At 46.1% G+C, this 23,898-nt stretch overlaps 1 protein-coding gene and 1 long non-coding RNA gene across 2 annotated transcripts in view; one reads left to right on the plus strand and one right to left on the minus strand.

Annotated features, from left to right (window-relative positions):
- GALNT17 (polypeptide N-acetylgalactosaminyltransferase 17) overlaps nt 1-3,029 on the minus strand; it is a 447,043-nt gene extending 444,014 nt beyond the window's left edge. Inside the window, exon 1 of the mRNA XM_059038422.2 lies at nt 1,276-3,029. Coding sequence (XP_058894405.1) covers nt 1,276-1,513 — 238 coding nt within the window. The 5' untranslated portion in view covers nt 1,514-3,029. The remainder of the gene's footprint in view (nt 1-1,275) is intronic.
- On the plus strand, nt 2,533-21,571 carry LOC136792502 (uncharacterized). Its single transcript, XR_010836382.1, has 4 exons — nt 2,533-3,107; nt 15,988-16,125; nt 17,661-17,801; nt 21,502-21,571. It is a non-coding gene; the product is annotated as an uncharacterized lncRNA (long non-coding RNA).
- The last annotated feature ends 2,327 nt before the right edge of the window (nt 21,572-23,898 follow it).

A 23,898-nucleotide genomic window follows, 5' to 3' on the forward strand; every position in this document is an offset into this window, starting at 1 on the left:
GAGTCAGGTCTTACTAATGTAGAATCTTTTTGTAATCAAAATGAATACTCCTTATAACTAGGAGGAGACAGTAGATAGAAGTTGTCAAGAACACAGGCTCTTTGGTCAACCAGACATGGGGTTCTGACTCCAAACTCTACCACTTACTAGCAGCAGGATAGCAGGCAGCTTAGTTAACCCCTCCAAGCCTCCTTTTCTTATTTCTGATATGGGGAATGGAAGGAACCAGCCTGGACTGATGTGACCAGTCAGTGAGATAATGCATTTGTAACCGTCTTGGCACTGTGTCTGGCACAGTAAGAATTCCACCACTAATTACTATCATTATCATTATGACTATCAGTAGCTCTGGAATTACCATGAGGACATGAGTTAGAAACTCAGGAAGGGAGGTGGCAGCCTTGAATCTGACTTGGATACCAGTCACATGGACCCTGGAGAGCTGCCCATACTCAAGTGAGTAATACTCTGACCTTGGGGGCAGCAAATGTCCAATGACCCATCAGTTCCTGGACCAGATGTGACCAGGGTATATTAAAAGTCTCCCTCTTCTCCTGAAGCACTGAGGAGAACATTTTATATGGGACAGATTCTGACAACTATCGCTGATTGGATGGCACACCTCTCTTTGCTACATTCTCTAAAAACCTGCTTCCCCAACCCACCTCAAACTTTAACAATTGCCCTCAGGCAGCTCTCTCGGGAGAATCCGAGCTTGTTTTTAATAGCAGGCTCACCAAGGCAGCTGCGGGAAGGGAGGAGTCCTCATTGCTAGCTTGCAGCCCGCCTCCTAGAGAGATGACATTCCTCCAACCTACTACCGAAGCGCGTTAGCTCCAGACCTGAGGCCTTGACTTTTGTAGACATTTAAGCAGGCCAGTGTCCCTCCCCTGTCCGACCCCACCAAACGCTAAGCTGTAAGAGCTCTTTCCTCCCTTAAGTCGCCTGCGCCTCCAGTCCCATTTGGCCGCGCGTCTAGTTTCCGCACTTGGGCCGGAGCGGCCAGGTAACCATTCCTGCACGCGGAGCCCGGGAGCCAGCTGTGCTGACGTGTTTCCACGATAAAAGCAAACTTACAGCTGGAGAACAGAAAAGAAACGGGTAATTCTTTCCAGCAACCCTGGCCTCCTGGCCGAGACTGGAAAGGAAGAGTAAAAGGGCGAGGGGGAGCCAGGAGGTGCTTGCCTCCCGCACCGCGCGCAGGGCCCCCGGGGGGGGAAGCCGGTGCCCGGCCCGCCCGCGCCAAGCCCCGTGGACACTCGCGTGCGTCCTTACCATTTAGTTGCCGGTAGACAATGTCCTCGAGCAGCGAGAGGCGCTTCAGGACCGCATCCTGTATGGGGCTGGCGCTATGCGCGCTGAGGTTGGCCGCCTCGGCGCGCGGCCGAATCTCGTGGAAGGCGTCTCCGCTGCGCACCGAGATGGGCCGGCACTTGGCCAGGAAGAGCACGAAGCCGGCCACCGCGATCAAGTTCAACACCAACAGCACTTTGACTCTTCTCAATGAAGCCATCAAACACGCCCGGTCGGCCCTTGCCCCGGACCCGCGCCCCCTCGGGCTCCGGCGAGGCGCGGGGCAGCCTGGGGCCGTGCGAGCCTCGCGCTCCGGACGTTTGGCGAGGATCCCAGCCGCTCCCGGCCCCACGGCGCGGAGGCTAGGGCAGCGGAGACTGTTGGGAGGTCCGGGCGGTCGCGAGGAGAGCTAGATGGCTCACACCGAAGGCTTCGGTCTGCAGAAGTGCTCCCAGAGATGATGCCTGCTCAGTCCACGGCGCGCGGCCCCTAGCAGGCGCCTCGGCTTCTTGGCGAAGGGCCGGGGGGTCTCTCCTCTGCACCACCAAGTGGTTCGCCGCTGGACCTTGGGTCACCGGGAGCGGGGCTGCCAGCGCAGCGGACCCCCGGGGCCCGCGGGCCGGCAGGCGGGGCTGCCCCGGCGCCGCAGCAGGAGCGGCGCGCAGGTGCCGGGCTCAGGGTTCGCCGCCCGCCTTCGGAGGAGCGCGCCGCGCCTCGGGCCGCACAGCCACCACCCTAGACCGCAGGCGGCCGTCGTGGCGCGCGCCCCGCGGTCTTCAGCCGAGGACCGGCTCCCCGGGGCGGGCGCCTTTGTTCCGCTCACTGACCCGCTCCATCGCGCCGAGCTGAGGAAAAACCCGCGCCCAGGGCCCGCATCCTCTCGGCTCCGCAGTCACACTCAAGTCTCGATTACTCTCAAAGTGGGGGCAGCACTAAGGAGGCTGGCGAAGGGGCAGAGCGCAACGTCCTCTCCGCCCCTCGCGCCGAGGGACACCCCACCCCGCCGCCAAACTCAACAGCGCGCACAGCGCCGCGGGCTCCCGGACACGTTCCAAGTCCCGAGCCCACGCAGCGAGTCTTCTGGGCCTGCCGGTCACGCCGGCCTATCTCCGAGCTGGCGCGTTGGGAGGCTAGCCGGAAGGAGTAGTCGGACCTCAAAAGTCACAGCAGTTCTGTAACCCCCTCCACGAACGTCGCGGGGAGCGCGGAGGGGAGGGACGCGCGCCGTCGCACCCTCCACTCGCCAAAACAGGCAGCGCGGCTCTTCCCGCGCCCCAAGGAGCCAAACGCCGAGTCTTCTAATTGGCGGACGCGGTGATACCGCCGCTGCGGCAGGGAGAGCCCACACTGCCCCGGGGCGCCAGAGCCCTGAGGGGACGCGCAGGTGGCGGCGGAGGGCGGGGCGCGGCCCGAGGGGACCGGCTGCAGCGCCAGCTCCTCCTCCGCCACTGCTGGCCAACCCTCTCCCGGCGAGCCAGTCGGCCACCGCCGCCCGCAGGCTGCTGGACGCACAGCTCCGCGGCTCGCCGGCTCTTGCGCGCGCACCCGGAAAGGCCGGGGGCGCCTGGAGAGTGCGGACCGCGCGCGATGGGGGCAGTCAAGTCATGTTGACGGCTGCCCGCGTTGGAGGGACCCTTTGGTTCTCAGCACTCCCCGAGCGGGCGGGTTTGTTCCATCCTGGTTGGCGATGAAGACATCCCTTTCTGTGTGCTCGCAGCTCCGCTTTGCGTGGCCAGGAATGGCTAGAGGGAAAATCTGGCCTGGAGACTCGGATTCTGTTACTTTGGGAGCCAGGCCGAGCGTTAGTGGGCTGGGTGAGTTCCCTCCGTGTGAGAATTCTCGTCGTTCAGGTTACAGTTTCTGTGTCCACTCCCACCTCTATACGAATTTTATCGTAAGAACCATATTTTGGCTCTTGGATTTCCGAAATCTCTTCCTCTTCCCAAAGCCAGGAGCTCCAAATGCTGGAATTCAAAACCCCGCGTTGATCCATTTAATTCCTTGGGCCTGAAGCAAGAAATAAGGCTGCCAACTAAAAAAGATCGGACAGCGACGCCCAATAAATCTGGTGGTTTCCACCTTACCATTTCGATCTCATTGAAGTGTTTTGTTGTTGTCGTTACCGTTGGGTATTTGTGTTTGTTGTTGGTGTTTTTTTTAAGATGTTGGGGGTAGGAGTTTATTAATTTATTTATTTATTTTTGCTGTGTTGGGTCTTCGCTTCTGTGCCAGGGCTTTCTCTAGTTGTGGCAAGCGGGGGCCGCTCTTCATCGCCGCGCCCGGGCCTCTCACAGGCTCCAGACGCGCAGGCTCGGTAGTTGTGGCTCACAGGCCTAGTTGTTCCGTGGCATGTGGGATCCTCCCAGACCAGGGCTCGAACCTGTGTCCCCTGCATTAGCAGGCAGATTCTCAACCACTGTGCCACCAGGGAAGCCCGGTTTTTGTGTTTTGTTTTGTTGCTGATTTATTATTTGAAATGTTGACTTTCAACATAGAATCTAAGTGAATGAAAAAAGATAACAATGTTTTAATTTAATTCCCTTGGAACTCTGTGTCCTGGTTCAATAGATTTTGCTTTGTATAATCTACAAGAAAGTGAATACAAAACTGTTAGATGAAAAAGGCACAGCAAAAGCCACAAGGGACAGTTTTTAACCCCACAGGTAGGGCAGGAAAGGGGTTGAGTAGGAAGAAACCTGAATTATTGAGCAGTTTATAAGACAGGCACTGGGCCACGCACCCTCTCCGTGTTATCTCACTGAATACCCAGCTGAGATAGGTGTTATTATAACCACGCTCGGAGGGAAGCTAGCACAATCAAGGGAAGCTTCTGCAAAAATAATTTTGGGGCATTCGTTCATCCACAGGACTGCGGCTGGAGAGGTTGAGCCATTAGGCTAGGGTGTCCCAGTAGTAAGTGGCTCTAAACCGTGATGGGTCTGACTCCCAGGCATATGCATATTTGAGAGTAGGAGACCGGAAGCAAATTAGAGGAAATGGCCTCAGAGTAATGGAGATGGTTCCAGGCAAAATTCAACTTCAGTGAAATTTCTTTTCTCCCTCTAAAACCAGAGAGGTCCCTTCCCCAAATTAACTGATGATCTTATCATGAATCTTACAGGTTTCTCCCCTCACCTTCCACATGCCTCCTGGACAGCTACATTTATAAATGACATCTGACACTCTAGACCCAATGAGTGACCCACTGTCATGGTCACACCCTGAACCCTATCATCACACAGAAGTGCTGCACTCATGCAATCCAGCACTAAGATCCCACCCTATGCCCACTGCTTTCCTACTCTCAATTCCAACCAGATTCTCCAGCCACCAGCAACCCCTCTCTCCCTTCCCAGTATTTCAGCCCTTCCATGCCCTCTTGACTTCCTTCTCTACCCTTCCTGGTTACTCATTTATTTCAAACACATTCCCAGTAGTGGCCCTGATTCACACACACTCGTAGACACCGTCTCCCACTGTGCCCCCAGTTTGGCTATCCCCACCTCTGAATCAATCCCACCCAGGCAAGAGAGGACACCTGGAAAACCATATCACCCCAAAGCTTGGGGACATTACCAATTGGTGGTGTATAATGGGAGCTGGATCCTTCATTCTGCTCAAAAACACTGTTCCACGGCCCTAATCAGCTCCTCTCCCCAGAGATGTCCGAGGTAGACCAGAAATCCATAAACACCCCTCAATCAGATACAGAAATTTGTGTGTGTATATCATTTGGCTATTTTTTCTGGGGGGAAAGACCCATAACTTCCTTCAGATTCTTAATGTGGTCAGTGACACCCAAATTTTAAGAACCTGCCTGGCATATGTTAGATATGCAAAAACATAAGCAGATGAATATTTATTGTAGGCCAGCTGCTTATGAAAGCAGTGGTGCCAAGGCACCACAAGGTTGATGGAGCTCTCCAGTTGCTTGCATATCTTGATGGAAGAAAGAAAACTCTGGACTAAAGCCAACATGCTTGTATGAATGAAGGTTGAACTGATGTGAGGGGACGGACCTAAATAGAGTCTGCCTGCTGAGTAAATTCTCAGGCCTAAAAGGAGCACACCTAGCCACTTAAACTACATACACAGAGATTAAAGGACCCGATGACAGGGTCATCAATTGCCATGTGCCCAGAGGCTCCCGGAGGGGTGAGTGACCTCCCTCAATCAATGACTACCATCTGTCTACATACCATTTGCCCCCAATCCAGCTAGTAAAACCAACGAAATTATACCTCAGTGGCTGTGTGGTCTGTTCACCAGGGGATCTGGGTTTTATTACCCCTGTTACCAAGAAGCAAGTCAGTTCTCGACTTTAAAATAAGAAATTTCTCTTGGATGGCTCCAAAAATCTTTCCTAAGCATAAAATTCAGTTAAACTACAAACAGCATTTTTTAAAAGAGGTTTATTGGTATATTTGTTTGTTTAGCAAACAGAGGAAGGAGGTTGATGTATTTCTGTTCGTAGGTCACCAAGGATTTTGATTCCGGATACATTTTTCATTCATCAGCCAGGGTCCAGAAGATATGGAGCTTTGACTGGACTGTTACCTTTGCTTGCCTGTTGAAAACCTCTCGCATCTCAGCCGAATCCATCACCAAAGTTAAAAATACTTGGCCATCCTGGGACTTCCCTGGTGGTCCAGTGCTTAAGACATGTGCTTCCAATGCAGGGGGTGCAGGTTTGGCCCCTGGTCAGAGAACTAATATCCCTCATGCCATGCAGCCAAAAGAATAAATACTTTGCCATCCAAATATCTTCTTTGGTGAAATGTCTATTCAAATCTTTGGACCATTTTTTAAAAATCAAATTGTTTCTTATTGTTGAGTTTTGAGAGTTGTTTTTTTTTAAATAAATTTATTTATTTATTTATGGCTGCATTGGGTTTTCGTTGCTGTGCGGGCTTTCTCTAGTTGCGGTGAGCAGGGGCTACTCTTCGTTGTGGTGCATGGGCTTCTCATTGCGGTGGCTTCTCTTGTTGCAGAGCACGGGCTCTAGGCACATGGGCTTCAGTAGTTGTGGCATGCAGGCTCAGTAGTTGTGGCTTGCGGGCTCTAGAGTGCAGACTCAGTAGTTGTGGCACACGGGCTTAGTTCTTCCCAGACCAGGGCTCGTACCCGTGTCCCCTATATTGGCAGACAGATTCTTAACCACTGCACCACCAGGGAAGTCCCCTGAGAGTTCTTTATGTATTCTGGATACAAGACTTTTGTAAGAAATATGGTTTGCAAATATTATTTTAATTCTGTTAAGAATGTTTTATGCAGAAGAAAAGCTTTTAATTTTGACAAAGTCCAGTTTATTATTACAAAAAATACTTGGAAGTTCATCAAGGAAAACCCGGAGTTCATCTTTCTCCAGAGGCTTTGTGAGTTTACTTAATCTTCCAGAAGCAGAGAGGTAGAGACTCTGAACCCTGAACATTACAGCAGATACTGGAATTGTTATTTGGATTTTTAACTGAGTTATAATTGGCATACATCATTACGTTACTTTTAGGTATACAGCATAATGATTCAATATTTGTATATATTATGAAATGTTCACCACAATAAGTCTAGTTAACATCCATCACCATACAGAGTTACAAATTTTTTTTTCTTGTGATGAGAACTTTTAAGATCTGCTCTCTTAGTAACTTTCAAACATACAAATAGTATTATTAACTACAGTCACCATGCTGTACATTGCTTTCCCATGACTTATTTGTTTTATAGCTGAAAGTGTCTACCTTTTGACCACCTTCACCCATCTCTCCCACAGCACTCACCTCTGGCAACCACCCTCCTGTTCTCTGTACCTATGATTCTGGGTTTTGGTTTTTGCTTTCAGATTCCACATATAAGAGGTTGTATAGTATTTGTCTTTTTCTGTTTGACTTATTTCACTGGAGGTTTTTTTGTTGGTTTGTTTGTTTTTGCTTATTCTTTTTTTCCCAACTTTATTGGCAATATGAATGACAAAAAAAATTTGAGAATCTAAAGTATACAGTGTGATAATTTGATATATGTATACACTGTGAAAGGATCCCACTGGAGTTTCTTTTTAAAGAGAAAAAAAAAGACAGAATCCATCCTTTCCTCCACTTCAAGGATGCATAGTATAAGGGGAGAAAAGACTATGACAGGGGGGGATAAATGAAAGGGGAGAGACCAAGCTGCTGTGTGTGCTGAAGGCCTGCCTGTGTGCCAGCCACTGCACACACATCAGCCTAGACTCACCACTTATTAGCTGTGCGATTCTGAGCAAGTTACCTAACTTCCCTGGGTCTCATCTGTTTCCCCAGCTGTAAAACAGGAACGATATCCATAATACTACCTCATGAAGTTGCAACGATAAATGCATGTGAATCACTCAGCACAGGGCTAGGCATATAGTAAGCACTGTGGAAATAAAGATCATCCAACGGAGGACAAGCAAAGGTTGTATATTCAGTTTGCTATTGCAAGTGTCGACTGAAAACAACAAAAAAAAGCACAACCTAAAAGTTGAATATTATGTTTTATTTGGCAGACAAAACTGAGGACTTAAGCCTGGGATGCAGCCTCTCAGATTGGTCTGAGAGATTGCTCAGAAGAGGTCACGGAGGAGCCAGGATGTATAAGAGTTTTTGCAACAAAGACCAGGTGGTCAGAACATCAAAAGATTACTGTTAATTAAAGAAAATCAGGCATCTCGAGTTAAGGAATTTAGCGCTTTTCTATATGGGAAGATGCAAATGTCTGGGCTCATTGAAATCATTCCTCTGATATGTACCTCAGCTAAATGGGGCCAGTATCCTGTGATTTCCCATGCTGAGTCTCCTCAGGTACACTGTTTGGGGGCAGCTGCAGGGGCTGATGGCTTGATGCAGGGCGAGGGGCGGGTGGGGGTGTGTGTCCTGTTTCCACCCTGAGTTCCTTCAGGGCTCACCATTATGGGCAGCTGCAATGTGATGGCTTGATGGCTGCAACATCCCTTGTTTACCGATAAGGCAGGCAACATTCTTTCACTCACACAAAGGAGTCAGCCACCATTACTTGTGTTTGGCAGAGACTAAAGGCAAGCAGTGGAGACGGAAAGCTTTATAGTGGAAAAAGGGAAAGCTTCAGATATGCCCTGATTGGAGGCTGTTGGCCTGGGGAGAGCAGAGGCAGAATAACTAGCAATCAAGCAGTTAAGAGAACATATTTGGCTTTCTGTGATTGGTTCTACGATTGGTTGGTTTCCTATGATTGGTCCTACGATTGGTTGGTTTCTATGATTGGTCCTACGATTGGTTGGTTTCTACGATAGGGCCTACGATTGGTTGGTTTCTATGATTGGTCCTACGATTGGTTGGTTTCTATGATTGGTCCTACGATTGGTTGCTTTCTACGATAGGGCCTACGATTGGTTGGTTTCTATGATTGGTCCTACATTTGGACCTAAGTGGGGACAAAAACTAAAGAAGCTGGCAATTGCTGACTAAATCCTGACCATTTTGAGCCCCCGGCAGCAAGGGCTATGGTTGGGCTTCCCAGATTGCTTGCTGGAGAGGTTGTGGGTCAGAGTTGTACAGTCACAGATGGTTTGGCCACTGTTTGTATTTCAGCCTCTCATCACTCAATAAATATTAGTTATTATTGCTGTTATTAAAATTTTGAGAACTAAGAAAGAGTACTGGTTGGTAGAAACATACATCAAAGCAGGTCCACCTGTCCAAGAGACGTAGGTCACCCCCTCCAGCCCAGGGCCCACTCCGCTGACCACAGCCTCATCAGACAGCAGCAGTGGCTTCCAAAGCGGGTGCGCAAGACAACCCACTAGGGCACAGAAATAAAATATTAGAACGCCTATGTACTGTTAACCAAAATGAGAAAGAAATCTACGTATATTGATATTTAATATATACGGTGACAGGGATGCATGGATATAATTTCTAAATGAGGATACATAGGGAGTTTGCTGGCAGCCTAACAGTTAGGTTTCCAGCATCCCACTGCCATGGCCAGGGTTCAGTCCCTGGTTGGGGAACTGAGATCCTGCAAGCCACGCAGCACAGCCAAAAAAAATTGGAAATAAAGAAATAATGGAAATAATGATACATATAATGGGCACGTACCTCTCATATCTTTTCCTGGTAGGATCTGCCATGAAAAGGAAATACTTGCCTACTGGCCGAGTTGCATGGCAGCCCTGGGGTTGTATTTTTCCCTAAAATGCTCCCTTTCTGCCAGAAGTTGGATGCCTTCTAAAACTCAAAAGACCCTTATAAGGCCATTTCAGCAACCCAATCTTTGTGGAGTCCTATCAGAGGGCCTAAACATGCACAGCTTTTTATCAACAAATTACCCACAAATTTATCTACAAATCTACAAAGTATCTAGTCCTTGACTTATTCGTTAATTGAACGTTTATTGAGCACCTGCTGTGCGCCACTGTGTGCAGGGTATGGTAGACGCATGTTCCCTGCCCTCGGGAGCTTACAGTCTAGCAGAACAGGCAAATAGTAAACAAATCGTAAGACCAAAATTATTAAATTGCACTTAGGAGAAACAACGGGGCCTAACGCTGGGGGGTGGGCAGGGGCGGGGGGTTGCTGTTTGTTCATACAGTCATAGGGCTTCAGGGGGCCAAGTCCAAGGAGCTGCTGGGGGAATACCCTTCCCTCCGCCCTGCTGCTGGACCCCTTCTCATTCTCACTCAGGGACTCCCACACTCCTCCCAAGGACAGCTCCCTTGCTGGGGAATGCCTGGGCCCTGACATTCTTCTCAAGTGTAGATGAACCTTACCCTAGTCCTTCACATGCAGGAGCTCCTGTTGTATTTAAGTATGCAACTTTTCTTAACTTAATTAACATTTATAGCAGCCAAAAGAGCTGTCATTTTTCTAAGTGGAAAAAAGAGAGACACACAGAGAAGGAGCAAGGAAGGTGACTTTTCACTGTCTGTTCATGGCTCATTATTATTATGAGTAAAACTCATAGGACCGGTGCTTGCTTTGGCTTTGGAGTGAGGGTGTGGAGGAGAGAGGCCAAGGGACTGGATTCTCCCCGTCGTGGGCCACACAGATGCTGTGTGATGCTGATCAGCAGGACCCTGGCCTGAGTGGACTAGGCAGCTCAGAAAGAAAGGGGACGATCAGGGTCTGGAATCATCCAGAAGAGGGGCGGCAACAAAACCCTCACTCCCTGACCTCCCCTCAGCCTCCACACCAACTCTGCTTTCTCCGTCCACAAACTGACCTCCACGCCAGAGCCGTATTAAATGTGTATTCATACACTCCACGATGCCTTTCTTGTTACATCTGCCACTACAGAATGGCATTTGCCATCTAACTCTACAAGAATTAAATTCTGAGCCGCCGCAGCTGCTGACCTGCAACAGCCCCTGAAAGGAGTTCAAGGTGGAGATCAGAAATGAGGCACTCTGTGCTCTGGGAAGAACAGGCAGAACAGGTCTTCAGATAGATATTTTCAGGAGAAGATTTTATGAGCCCAATTCTTGCAATTCTCCTCATATCTAGTAAAGCACTAACATCCTTCATGGTGACTTCTGCTTCTCGTGACTAGCAGTAACCTTCCTGAGACTAACAGAAACCTTCTGCAAAAAAAAGATATGAGCTTGACTGCATGCACTCCCCCTTCACCAAAATCACATCTATACTGACCTTCCCCCGACCTCTTTGGAGTGGTTTCTCAGAGCTCTCTGAAATGCTGTCTCCTGGGCTATAGTCCTCATTTTACCCCAAATAAAACTTAACTCACAACTCTCACGTTGTGCATTTTTTTTCAGTCGACACGTATCTGCTGGTCGATAAGGTACAAGAACCTCTCTCCAATGGGTAGTGGCTTGATCTCAAGACTAGCTCTGCTGGTTGCTTTCATGAAGCTTCCAGAGGTAACCCTGGAAACTACAGCTTCCTGGGTTATTTTGCTGAATGCAACAACTCGTTTGGAGGAAATACCCAGGGAGGCATCATTTTTAATACTTCATGTGGAACAGCCCAAAACATTCTGCAAGTACTTGCAGAAAAGAACGAGGTTACTAGAGTTCTCATGGTGCAGGTGGAGGTTCTGGAATAAATGGAAGTTTATGGGATTTTTGTCTTGGCAGTCCTTAACTCCATGGCCAAGGACGTGAAAACCAATTGTCCCCAAGTTCTCCAGGCTCCCGGGTTACCCTTTCCTTTAACATCCTCCATCGCAGCTGCTGTAGGAAGTCCAACGCCCTCCCCCAGTCCTTCTAAGGGTAAGATTCCCTGGGTTTGCTCATCTTCACCTGACCATCCTTGTAATCTCGTTCTCGTAACCCTTTGTTCCCCAGTCAATATTTTTCCATGCTCCATGTTGCCATTTTTTCTCAACCAAGGGAGTAGGTCCCTGTATTAGTTTTCTATTGCCACTGTGAAAAATTACCGTAAACAAAGAGGTTTAAAACAGCACAAATGTATCCTACAGCTCTGTAAATCAGAAGCACAACATGGCCCTCACTGGACTAAGGTCAAGGTATTGACAGGGCTGTCCTCTTCCCTGGAGGCTCTAGTTCAGAATCCATGTCTTTGCTTTTTCTGGCTTCCAGAGGCTGCCTGCATTCCTTGGCTCATGGCCCCTTCCTCCATCTTCAAAGCCAAGAATATCAGGCTGAGTTCTTACACTGCCATTTCTCTGGTTCTCTGACCACAGACAGAAAAGATTTTCTGTTTACGAGGACTCATATGACTTGACTGGCCCCACCTGGAAAATCAAGGCCACTCTCCCATCTCTAGGTCTTTAATCTTAATTGTATCTGCGAAGTCTCCTTGCCAGATAAACTAATACATTCATACGTTCTGGAGATCAGGGTGCTGACATCTTTGTGGGGTGGCGGGAAGCATTATTCTCCCTATCGTAGTCCCCTCCCTCACGCCCCAGCCCCCTCCAACTCAAAGCATGTATGTAAGAGATTTTCTGAAAGAGCAGAGTGTATCATGGGAATTACAACAGACAACGGAGAAAAGTAAAACTCAGTATTAACTATCCGTGGGCCTAAAACTCTTTGGCACTTCCCTGTCACAGGGAATCCCTTAACTACCATCTTGCTCCTTGACCCTGGTCTTCAGAAGAATCCCACCACCTACCCCAAGAGCAGCATTTCCCAAACTTCAGTCATTGACAGTCAGAGTCAGCTAGCTATCCACCAAAACGTGGGACACAGCTGTACCCCTCTTCCTGGCCTCCCCTGGCAGTTAGGTATGAACATGTGAGTACGTTTTAGCCAACGGAATATGAGCTGAAGTAGTGTTGCCACTTCTGGGCCAGGAATTTTAAGACACTCTGAAGAACCTGAAGATAGCAATGCAACCTTGATCAAGCAGGTGATGATGAGACCCAAAGTCATAGGAGGAGCTTCAAGATTAAAGGACCCTGGGGCCCCCAAAACACTACATGGAGCAAATCCACCTGCTAACCAGAAACACCTATCCTGCATTGCGAAGAAAATAGTAAACTTCTTGTACTTTAAGCCACTGAATTTGGGGGCTCTGTTCATTGCAACCACTGAGCCATCCCTAATGGATATATTTACCAATCTTTTAATGTTTACGTACCAATGGTATTATTATGAACATCATTTTTTAACTGAACAAAGTCACTTCTCTTTTCAGTTAGCTACATTTTAGGCAATAATAGCCACAAAATTAAAAAGCACATTTTAGTAAGTGATTACAATGTGTCATGTCATGCTTTTAATATACATGTTTTAACTTATTTCATGTTTTACATGCGTTAACTCATTTTAATCCTCGTAAGAGCCCTCTAACATAGATACTATTATTATCGTGCCTATTTAACACATGGGGGCACTGAGTCACAGAGACATTTAGTAACTACCAAGGTCCCTCAGCTGGTACGTGGAAGAGCCAGGATTGGAACCAGGTAGGTTAACCTTAGACTTCATGCTCTGAACCATTATAGGCTGCTGCCTCTTCTCATGGGTTTGTTTTGAGAACTATATTTGCTCAAAATGCACATGAAGTGATTAACTTTTTTACACAATATGGCCCACCCACAGACCAACTTATTGTTCTCAGATTCCGTTAGGGATACAGGTATCACACTTTAGCAAACACGGCCCTGAACAAACTGAAGAAAGCCTTGCAAATGACTCTTTTTCATCTTTACTATACACAGGGGACCCAACTCCAGGGGGACGAGATAGACTAAGAGCAGCCTTCGTGGTGGAGGTGGGGGTGGGTGTCATTCACAGGATGCTGTTCACGGGGGTTGGAGGGGGCAAGAGGGGAGTGCCAGCAGGCATTGAGGGAGTGGGCAGAACCAAAGAGGAAGGTGACGGAGGAAGTCCGGGCAGGCTGATGAAACATGGCACCCAACGGACCATGATAGGTCCAGTAACAGGAAACTGAGTCCCAGATCAAGTTGGGGCACGAAATATGCAAGGATCTGATCCATACCATATGGGTCCGTCATCAGGTCTTAGATTCCTGGCCACAGGTTAGGGGATCAGGGAGAGAAGACCTACCAGGAAAAAGAAGGACACCTGAGCTAATGGCTACCAGGCAGGGATCAGAGAGAGCACCAGGGGGCAAGGAGAGACTTTGACCTGGGGATCTGGACGGGTAGTGTGGTCCACCAGATGCGCGGAGTCCCTGAGCGTCATTCCATATGATCTCCCTATGTCCTGGCCTCCCGATGACAGCTGAAAGCCGGGCTGGCTCCCAGATCGGGGAAAGGGGTGGAACCTTTGGGTAGACATCAAGCATCTATAACTGGGAGGAGACGGGCTCTGTGGGAGAACCCAGGGGGCAGAGCAGGTCCCTCCCTCCTCCATCATACAGTCAGCTCCAGAGTCCTCTATCATTAACCCGCATTTTTCAGAATGTCATTGCAAAATGTGCAAGTAACACTTTTCTTTATTGATCTGTTCACCTAGAAGGACCAGTAAGTTGAAGGTATCTCAAAGGAAGACAAGGAAAGCCAGAACGAAGACGGGAAGTTAAGAGTGTTGTAACCAAATCCAAGCATCTTGTGGATTTGGGGGAAATGTATCTGTATCATTGCATAATGGCAATCAATATGTTCATCTACACACAGTAATAAATAAGATGAATGAATAAATCATACCAAAGTGCTATTTTCTTCAGACCCAGAAGATGGTTTATGCTTTCATAGGATGATGGAGATAAGATTGCCCATCCCAGAATTGGAGACACTCCAAGCAACTTTACTCATTTTTCTGTTATTTTCAGCCTTAGATGGGTTTAGAGAAATCCACGGATGATATACTGTTGCCGAAATTTGGCCTCTGTACACGGGTGCTGGATTAAATCTCGGAGACAGAGTTTGGGGTGAAGTAGAAAGAAATAGCTTTGTTGCTTTACCAGGCAAAGGGGGCCACAGCGGGCTCATGCCCTCGGGACTGTGTGTCCCACCCTGGAGGGGGTAGTGAGGAGTCTTACAGTGTTCAAGGAGCAGGGCGTGGTCAGCTCGTGGACATTCTTCTGATTGGCTGGTGGTGAGGTAATTGGGAGTCAGCATCATCAACCTTCCGGTTCCCACCGGTCTAGGGTCTATGTGTTTGTGGGCAGCGTACAGTTAACTTCTTCCACCTGATGGGATTTTCAGCATCTGCAAAACAGCTCAAAGGACGTGCCTCAGAATATTATCTACAGTCCTTGAGGAAGAACTGAAGGTCCTTGACTTTGTTTAATGACAAAAGCATTATTATTTTGTCTTGCTTGACTGTTTTTCTTTCTTCATGTTCTCACTTCTCTGATTAAATTTATTCTTTGACTCAAGTTTTTCTGCAGGCAAAAGGCAGATGGAGGACATGGGGGGTGGTCTGTTCTGGGAAGACCTCTAAGGATCCTGCTCGGTTACAATACTTACTGTGGATTGTTTAAGGGAATGTTGAAGGTCAGAGATCTCTCACCAAACTGGCCTTGGCATCTCTGTCAGATGAGTGTGTGTGTGTGTGTGTGTGTGTGTGTGTGTGTGTGTGTGTGTGTGTGTCTATGCAAAAAATCTTCCTAATTCCCTGGATTGCGTTAGTTACTCCTTTGTCTGTATTCCCACCGCTTTGTGAATGCTCACCTCGATGATCATATTGCATTGTGATTATTTGTTCGCGTTGCTGTCACCAAACGGACTGTTAGAGATTTAAAGTCAGAATCATGTCCTATGTCTTCAACACTTGGCATGCGATAGCTTCACAATGCATATTGGCTGAAGAAGTAAATGAATTAATGAACTTAATAAATAAATGAACAGCCTCTAGTCTGAATGGGTCATAAAGCTCACCCACAGTGGCCCTTGTTTATGTTCTTCACCCTGAAATATGGAGCATCTCCACTGGAAGTTGATTTGTGTTTGATGTGGTACATACAGGCTTTTATTCCTATAAAAAAGAATGAAGGAAATTTTTGAATCTGGTAGGTGGTAAAAGCTTATTTGTGTCCAATTCACGGGAGAATTTCTTTATGGGTATCTATAAAGCCAACATCATAGCATCTGCCCTGTGCCTCCCAGACCCATAAGAGTATCCCTAAGCTTATTCATGTCTCAATGAAGACCTATAAAAGCATGTTAGCTGACATTTTCTGAGTTCAGAAACCCCTGATTTCCCTTTATCGTCTGCCACTTACAAGTAACTTGGTTTTACTCTTAGCTTGATAGATGTGATTTTATAGAGAACCACCTAACCACTGTCTGTCCTTCAAACTTAACCAGCCAGACCACTGTTACAGTTGGAGAAAGACAGCTCTGTGCAAACTACTACGGAGGGGAAAATTCCCCTAGAAGAAAAAAATTCTTCCTGAAGAAACCTGAACTATTTCTGATTTGGCACAACCGATTTGCCTTCCTGCTGTGAGTTTTGGTTACTTTACCCCCATGGTAATTCCTCAGCCCACTCGGAAGTCTTAGCAATATTTTTGGTTTGTGTTTATTCATTTGGGTTCAGAGTTGGGCTTTCCTATTCTTTTTTAAGACCAATTTTATTGAGGTGTAAATTACATGTAATAAAACATACCTGTTTTAAGCATATATTTCAATGAATTTTAACAAATATATGCATTCGTAATAACTACCACTTGCAAGATTAAAAAGTTTTAGTTATATATTCGTTTAATTTTATTCCTAAATAAAATTCTATATATTTAAGTTGTACAACACAATGATTTGATATACATACACAGAGTGAAAGGATTACTACAATCAAGGTAATTAACACATCTCACATACTTTTTTTTTTCCTGTGTTGAGGGTAACTAAAATCTACTCTTTTAGCAAATTTCCAGTATTCAGTACAGTATTACTAACTGTAGTCATCATGCTGTCCATTAGATCTCTACACTACACAACGACCCCTCCAGCTCTCAATCACCTTCCCTTCAGAAATGTAAAGATTCCACAGGTGGTGGGTCAGCTGTTGGGTTGGCCTATGCTTATCAAGAGGAAGGCTTGGTACCAAATAAATTAGGGTTTCCAACACAGAGCAATAGGAGAAGGGATGTTTTTTTTTCCTTTCATAGCATCTGGCCAAGCCTACTGCACTTAGCAGAGCTATGGAGCAGACTGGCTGCTATGGAGCAGCCTCCAAGAATGGGATTGACATATTTGGAGTCTTCAGGTTTATTCAGGTTAAATGAATTCCCTGGGTCAAGTTCCAATGGGAAGGGAGAAGGAGAGAAAGTGTGGGGAGACTAGAGCGACTTTTAGACAACCGGAGGCCTGATACAAATAAACTTATTTGCAGACAAGAAGCAGACTCACAGACACAGAAAACAAACTTATGGCTACCAAAGGGGAAAGGTGGAGAAGGATAAATTAGGAGTTTGGGGTTAACAGATACACACTTCTATACATAAAATAGATAAACAACAGGACCTACTGTACAACACAGGGAACTTTATTCACTATCTTATAATAAACTATAAGGGAAAAGAATCTGAAAAAGAATATATAGAGATAGATAGATACACACAAATATATGTATAACCGAATCACTTTGCTATACACCTGAAACTAACACGACATTGTAAATCAATTATATTTCAATTTTTACAAAAGAAAAAAAAAAAGACACCTGGAGGCCACAAAGTTAAACAGTATGGATGGGGCTTATTTTAAATTGAGTTTGCTGGCCATTTTCAGCTTTTTGTTCCAGCACTGTGCCAAGGTGCCAAACAGAAAAAATGGGACGGGTGGGTCAGGAGGTCTTGATGTATCATGCAGGGAAGTGAGGAGACAGTGCTTATTCAAGGTCATTGTGTTACAATTCAGTAGATTTCTGGTTCCAAATCATTAAATCCAGGAGCTCAGTTGGCCTCCAACAGGACGCTGCCCATCCCTCCTACAAACACTGATCACTGTTTCTCTTGCAAAATATTTCTGTGTTGCAGAGCTCAGGAGCCAGGGAGAGGAAGTCACAGAGAAGACAGTGCCTTGTAGAATATTGCCTGTAGAATTCCACCCACTAGTTACCCGTCTTCCACAGTCTTTGGCCTCATCTGTGAATAGTTGCACATTCTAAACCTCTGCAGGTAACAATGGCTAACTTTTATTGTCTCAGGATACGCTCCAGAAACCCTAAGGAGAGGGCTTGTCATTTTACAAACCAGGAAGCTGGGGCTCAGAGAGGTTATGGGCTTTACCCAAGGTCACCCAATCAGCAGCAGGATCTGGATCTGAATACAGGTGTCAAGTTCAGAGATGCAGAAATTGATCAATAGATTTCTTGCTTGCTTCCTTGCTTGCTTGATTGAAGAGACTCTGCCTTATTCCGGAAATAAACTAACAAAGAAGCAAAAAGACTCAAAGAACCTTCATGAGCTTGTTCCATAAAACAGAATAGAAGGAACAACGTGGATTCCAAGGCATCTAGAAACAAGCAGTTAGCCTAATTCTAGTTCCCTACATTGAGAAATTCCTTGTGTCTCTGTTTCAAATTGAATAATTTTCCAATTTCCTCCTTAAGGTAATTTTTTAAACTACTGATTTTTATAGGCTTGAGCATGTGAAAAGCCGACTACTGTATGTCTTTTTAATTAGATCCTTTACATGATAATTAAAATCTCTCTTTGTATCATAGCTATTCTTAAACTCTGCAGTAACTATCCTCTGGCTGGAAGTTAGCTGACCATCTGGAAGCAATAAAATATCTTAACCTTAAAATGCAAACTATCAGTTAGAGATACCACAAATTAGACCTTCTCCTCATTGCCTTAATAGGTAAATGCCAGGGTTCCATCCTTCATTCTGTCTAACCAGGAAACTGCAGAATCTCACAGTTGGAACAGAGGTTTTGAAAGTCAAATAGTCCTTCCTTTGTTTCTGCAGAACAAATCTTGACAAGGCCTCTCTTGCAATGGCCCTGAGGCATACTATACCCCAGAAGGAAATTCCAAGGCTGTTTTTAGAAACTTCTTCCAAAGTTTATTTGTTGTTTGGGGCTGGGGTCTAAGACTGGCCTTGGGGAAAAAAAAAAAAAAAAAAAAAAGAGGGAAATGAATGCTAGCTAGAAGTTTGGAAAGGGCTGGAGTACCCAAGACTTCTTACAATGGATTCAATTTACAGTAGTTAAACTTGAGGGCAGACTGATGGAAGTAGTCAAGTCATGACTGTTGATCATGTGTCCACAGAGGTTAAAGCAGGAATGATGTAGTCATTAACTCAGAAATGTGTTTTATTTTATTGAATGAAAGATTCTTTAAATTTTATAGTGCTTTACAATTTTCACCAGTTTCACGCACATGATTTCATATAATCCCGTAATAACCCCCTCTTTTTTTCCTACCCCTATCTTGCCCCTCCCCCTTCCCTGTCCCCACTGGTAACCACTAGTTTGTTCTCTATATCTGTGAGTTTGCTTCTTTTTTGCTTTATTCACCAGTTTGCTGTATTTTTTAGATTCCACATATAAGTGATATCACATGGTATCTGTCTTCCTCTGACTTATTTCACTTAGCATAATGCCCTCCGAGTCCATCCGTGTTGCAGCATATGGCAAAATTTCATTCTTTTTTTATGGCTGAGTAGTATTCCTGTGTGTGTGTGTGTGTGTGTGTGTGTGTGTGTGTGTGTGTGTGTATGCATATAAAACATCATCTTCTTTATCCATTCATCTGTTGATGGACACAGGTTGTTTCCATACCTTGGCAATTGTAATAAAGCTGCTATGAACATTGGGTTTAACAGTCTTATTTTAAAGCCTAATTTGTCTAAGTATTGCTACTCTGGCTTTCTTTTGATTTCTATTTGCATGAGATACATTTTTCCATCCCTTCACTTTCAGTTTATATATGTCTCTAGATCTGAAGTGAGTCTCTTGTAGGAAGCATTCATAGGGGTCTTGTTTCTGTATCCATTCATCCAGTCCGTGTCTTTTGGCTGGAGCATTTAGTTCATTTACATTTAAGGTAACTATCAATATATACCTTCTTATTGCCACATTGTTAATTGTTTTGGATTTGCTTTTGTAGGTCTTTTTCCCCCTTTCTTCTTCTTTTGTTCTCTTCTTTGTGATTTGATGACTATCTTTTGCATTATGGTTGGATTCCTTTTTTTATGTGCATATCTATTATAGATTTTTGTTTTATGATTACCATGAGGTTTTTGTCTAGCAGTCTCTCTCTATATATATACATGATTGTTTTAAGTTGCTAATCTCTTAATTTTAAATGCATTTTAGAAACCCTGCAGTTGTACTCTCCTCCCCTCACGGTTACTGTTTTTGACATTATATTTTACATCTAATTGTTTTGTGTATCCCTTAATTGCTTACTGTAGATATAGATGATTTTACTGCTTTTGTCTTTTAACTTCCCTACAAGCTTTGTGTGTGGACAATTTCCTGCCTTTACTATACGTTTGCCTTTACCAGTGAGCTTTTTATTTTGTAATTTTCTTATTTCTCCTTGTGGCCTTTTCTTTTTTTGCCTAGAAGTTCTTTTATATGCTGTAAAGCTGGTTTGGTGGTGCTAAACTCTTTTAGCTTTTGCTTGTCTGTAAAGCTTTTGATTTCTCCATCAAATCTGAAGGAAAGCTTTGCTGGGTAGAGTATTCTTGGTCGTAGGTTTTTCCCTTCCATCACTTTGACTGTATTGTAGTTGTATTGTGCCAGGCCTGTAGAGTTTCTGCTGAAAGATCAGCTGACAGCCTTATCAGAGTTCACCTGTATGTTATTTGCTGCTTTTCCCTTGCTGATTTTAGTATTCTCTCTTTATCTTTAGTTTTTGTCATGTTAATTACAGTGTGTCTTGGTGTGTTCCTCTTTGGGTTCATCTTGTATGGGACTCTCTTCACTTCCTGGACTTGGGTGACTGTTTCCTTTCCCAGGGTAGGGAAGTTTTCAGCTATTATGTTTTCAAATATGTTCTCAGCCCCCTTCTCTCTCTCTCTTCTCCCTCTGGGACCTCTATAATGTGAATACATCTGGTAGGCTTGCTTGGCCTCCGGCCTGGTGTGTTGCCAGGCCCTGCCTTGTGTGGGTGCTGCTGGCTGCTGGTTAGTGGGGCCTGGTCATGAGGCGGCTGACTGCAGAACCCGGGGAGCCCCGAGGCTTAGTGCGGGCTCACTGGTGGGTGGATTCAGGGTCCGGAAGCCTCCGGGGCTCTGCTCCCTGCCCCCACGCTGGTGAATGAAGCTGGGTCCTGGGGTTAGTGCAGGACCGATGTCAGGAAGAGCCGGGATCTGGAGTCTGGCTTCAGGGCCTGGGGATCCCAGAGCTGGTGTCAGATCGCTGAGGGGGAGTGGGGGTGGTTCCTGACACTGATGGGTACAGGGTGTCCTGCAGCTTGTGTTGGTCTGCCACTGGGCAGAGCCAGGGCCCAGCTGGTCCCGGGGCAGGGTCTAGCCTACTGTGGGCAGCTTTGGTCCACAGTCAGTGGGATTATGATTTTCTTGCATCCGGTGTCTGCCCACTAGTGGATGAGGCTGGTCTAGAGGCTAGAGCCAGCTTCCCGGAGGGCAGGGCCAGTGCTTGCCCACTGGTGTCTGGAACTGGGTCTTGGCCCACTGGTGGGCAGGGCTGCCTCTAGATGCATATCTAGAGGCAGCTGGGGGCTCAGGAAGTCTTTAGGCAGCTATCTGCTGATGGGTGGGGCTGTGTCTTGGCCCATTTAGATGTTTGGCCCAAGGCTCCCAGCACTGACACCTGCAGGCTGTTGGGCGGGGGAGGTCTTGGTGCTAATGAGCTAGAGGGCGGGCCCCATCATGAGACCTGCCCACATCAATCCTCTGCAGGAGCTCCCGAATATGGCTGCCACCACTGTCTGTGCTCATGCCTCTCCAGGAGACTCTCCAAGACCAGCAGGTAAGTCTGACTCAGGCTCCTATCAAGTTACTACTTCCGCCTCTGATCCCCGCGCACGTGAGATTTTGTATGCGCCCTTTAAGAGTGAGTCTCTATTTCCCCCAGCCCCATGGGGCTCCCCAAATTAAGCCCCAGTGGCCTACGAAGCCAAGTGCTCTGGGGGCTCGTCTTCCCCATGCCGGACCCCCGGGCTGGAGAGCCCGAGGTGGGACTCAGAACTCTTGCTCCCTGGGGGGAAGCTCTGCGCTGTAATTATTCTCCAGTTTGTGGGTCACCCAACGGGCGGTGGGCATGGGTATGGGACTTGATTATATCGTGATTGCACCCCTCCTACCTGAGTCTTTATGTCTTTAGTTGTAGAAGATCTTTTCTGGTAGATTTCGGTCTTTTTCATTGATGGTTGCTCTGCAGATAGTTGTGGTTTTGGTGTGCTCGTGAGAGGAGGTGATTGATTAGAGAAAAACCAAAGAATAACAGCAAGATGCAACTTCCTTCAAAGTCCAAGATTTACCAGGATGCTATAGTCCCTAGGAGTTTCCTACGCTGTCATACACACTTCAAGAAATGTCAAGAAACGATTAAGCATGTGGGAGGATTCAATATCAAAAGTTTAAAATCTAATCTAAGTGGCTTCTCAAAAAGCTACAAATACATAAAAATCTATATTCTTCCTACAGTAAATCATATCAGCAGTACCTAAGTCCGTGCAGTTTGTCTCCTGAAGCTGATAATGAGCATTTGTGTTGACATTCTTAGAAAGTGATTGGTTGAGTACCAGCCTCCAGCGAGGAGCAAAGCAAGTTGTACTTTTTTTTAACCCTTTTAAAAAATGGTGAAATATAACACACCTACAGAAATGGTTACAAATCCAAAAAGGGAAGCTCAAGGAACCAACAGCAAGCAGCCCCTGTGTAACAAATACCCTAATCAAGAACTAGAACTTCAGCACCCAGGGGCCCTCTTTGCATCCCTGCCATCTATATCCTCCTCCCCCACCTCCATTTTTATGTCAGTGATAAAGCCAGACACTAAAGTGCTAAGGACAGACTTTAGTTAGTAATATATACTATTGGAAGAGGGCCCAAGTTGAATTTAACTTTGATTTGTACAGAGGTGACTAGGTGTCTTAAAGCAAGGATGAGTGAGTAGAAAGAGGGGAAGACAGGGGCTCAGTAGAATCAGGTGAGTGAAACATTACAAAGGATTGGTTCGCATCAATGCTGATTAGGGTTTCTGGTCCCTGGCAATTATCCTTAGGATTCTTTCCTCCCGGGACACTGGGAGCCAGGGCACCTGCCCTTCCTCATGATTACATTTTAAAGGAATGGCTTTCAGGTGCTTAAGAAAGTCAGCCTTGAGCTGTAGGAGATACATAATACATCTCAAAGGGACAGAGGAAGGATTTTTAGCTCCTGCTCTAAGAACAGGTGGCCAGGGGTCTATATTCACGGGCTGGCTAGAACAAACAGTAAATCCGCTTGGCAGCCTTGCACTTTCTCAGGCAGGCACTTTAAGGGGACTTAGGTCACCCTAGGGATGGGCCCTTTGCTGCTAGAAACTGTGTTAGTATTATTTAAGCCTTTGAATGTGAGGGGACTCGGTGAGAGTCTGTCCTTGTTATAAGCCAAGGTTGAGACCTAGTCAAAAAGACGCTCTGGGGAGCATGTCTAGAGTTTGGCCAAAACGGCAATCTTTGTCGATGGTAAGGACTTCCTTGTTTTTTCTTACAGTTTTACCACCTAACCACACATCCCTAACTGTGTCATTTCCCTTTTTCCTGCATCTATTGAGATGATAATATGGTTTTTATTCTTCAGTTTGCTAATGTGGTGTATCACATTGATTGACTTACGTATATTGAAGAATCCTTGCATCCCTGGGATTAATCCCACTTGATCATGGTGTATGATCCTTTTAATGTGTTGTTGGACTCGGTTTGCTAGTACTTTGTTGAGGATTTTTGCATCAATGTTCATCAGTGATATTGGCCTGTAACTTTCTTTTTTGTGACATCTTTGTCTGGTTTTGGTGTCAGGGTAATAGTGGCCTCGTAGAATGAGCTTGGGAGTGTTCCTTCCTCTGCAATTTTTTGGAATAGTTTGAGAAGGATAGGTGTTAACTCTTCTCTAAACGTTTGATAGACATCGTCTGTGAAGCCATCTGGCGTTTTTCCTATTTGTTTGTTTTCATATACTATGCGTTCTTTGTGCCCGCATCTTTCAGCATTACAATTATGAGGTCCAGTTGGGTGATCGAGTGTAGAGCTGGTTCATCCACTTCTGTTGCTGTCGAGTGTTCCACTGAATCAATATATCACAACTGACTCA

This window comes from Kogia breviceps, chromosome 14 (assembly GCF_026419965.1).
Source record: "Kogia breviceps isolate mKogBre1 chromosome 14, mKogBre1 haplotype 1, whole genome shotgun sequence".
NCBI classification, from domain to species: domain Eukaryota; kingdom Metazoa; phylum Chordata; class Mammalia; order Artiodactyla; family Physeteridae; genus Kogia; species Kogia breviceps.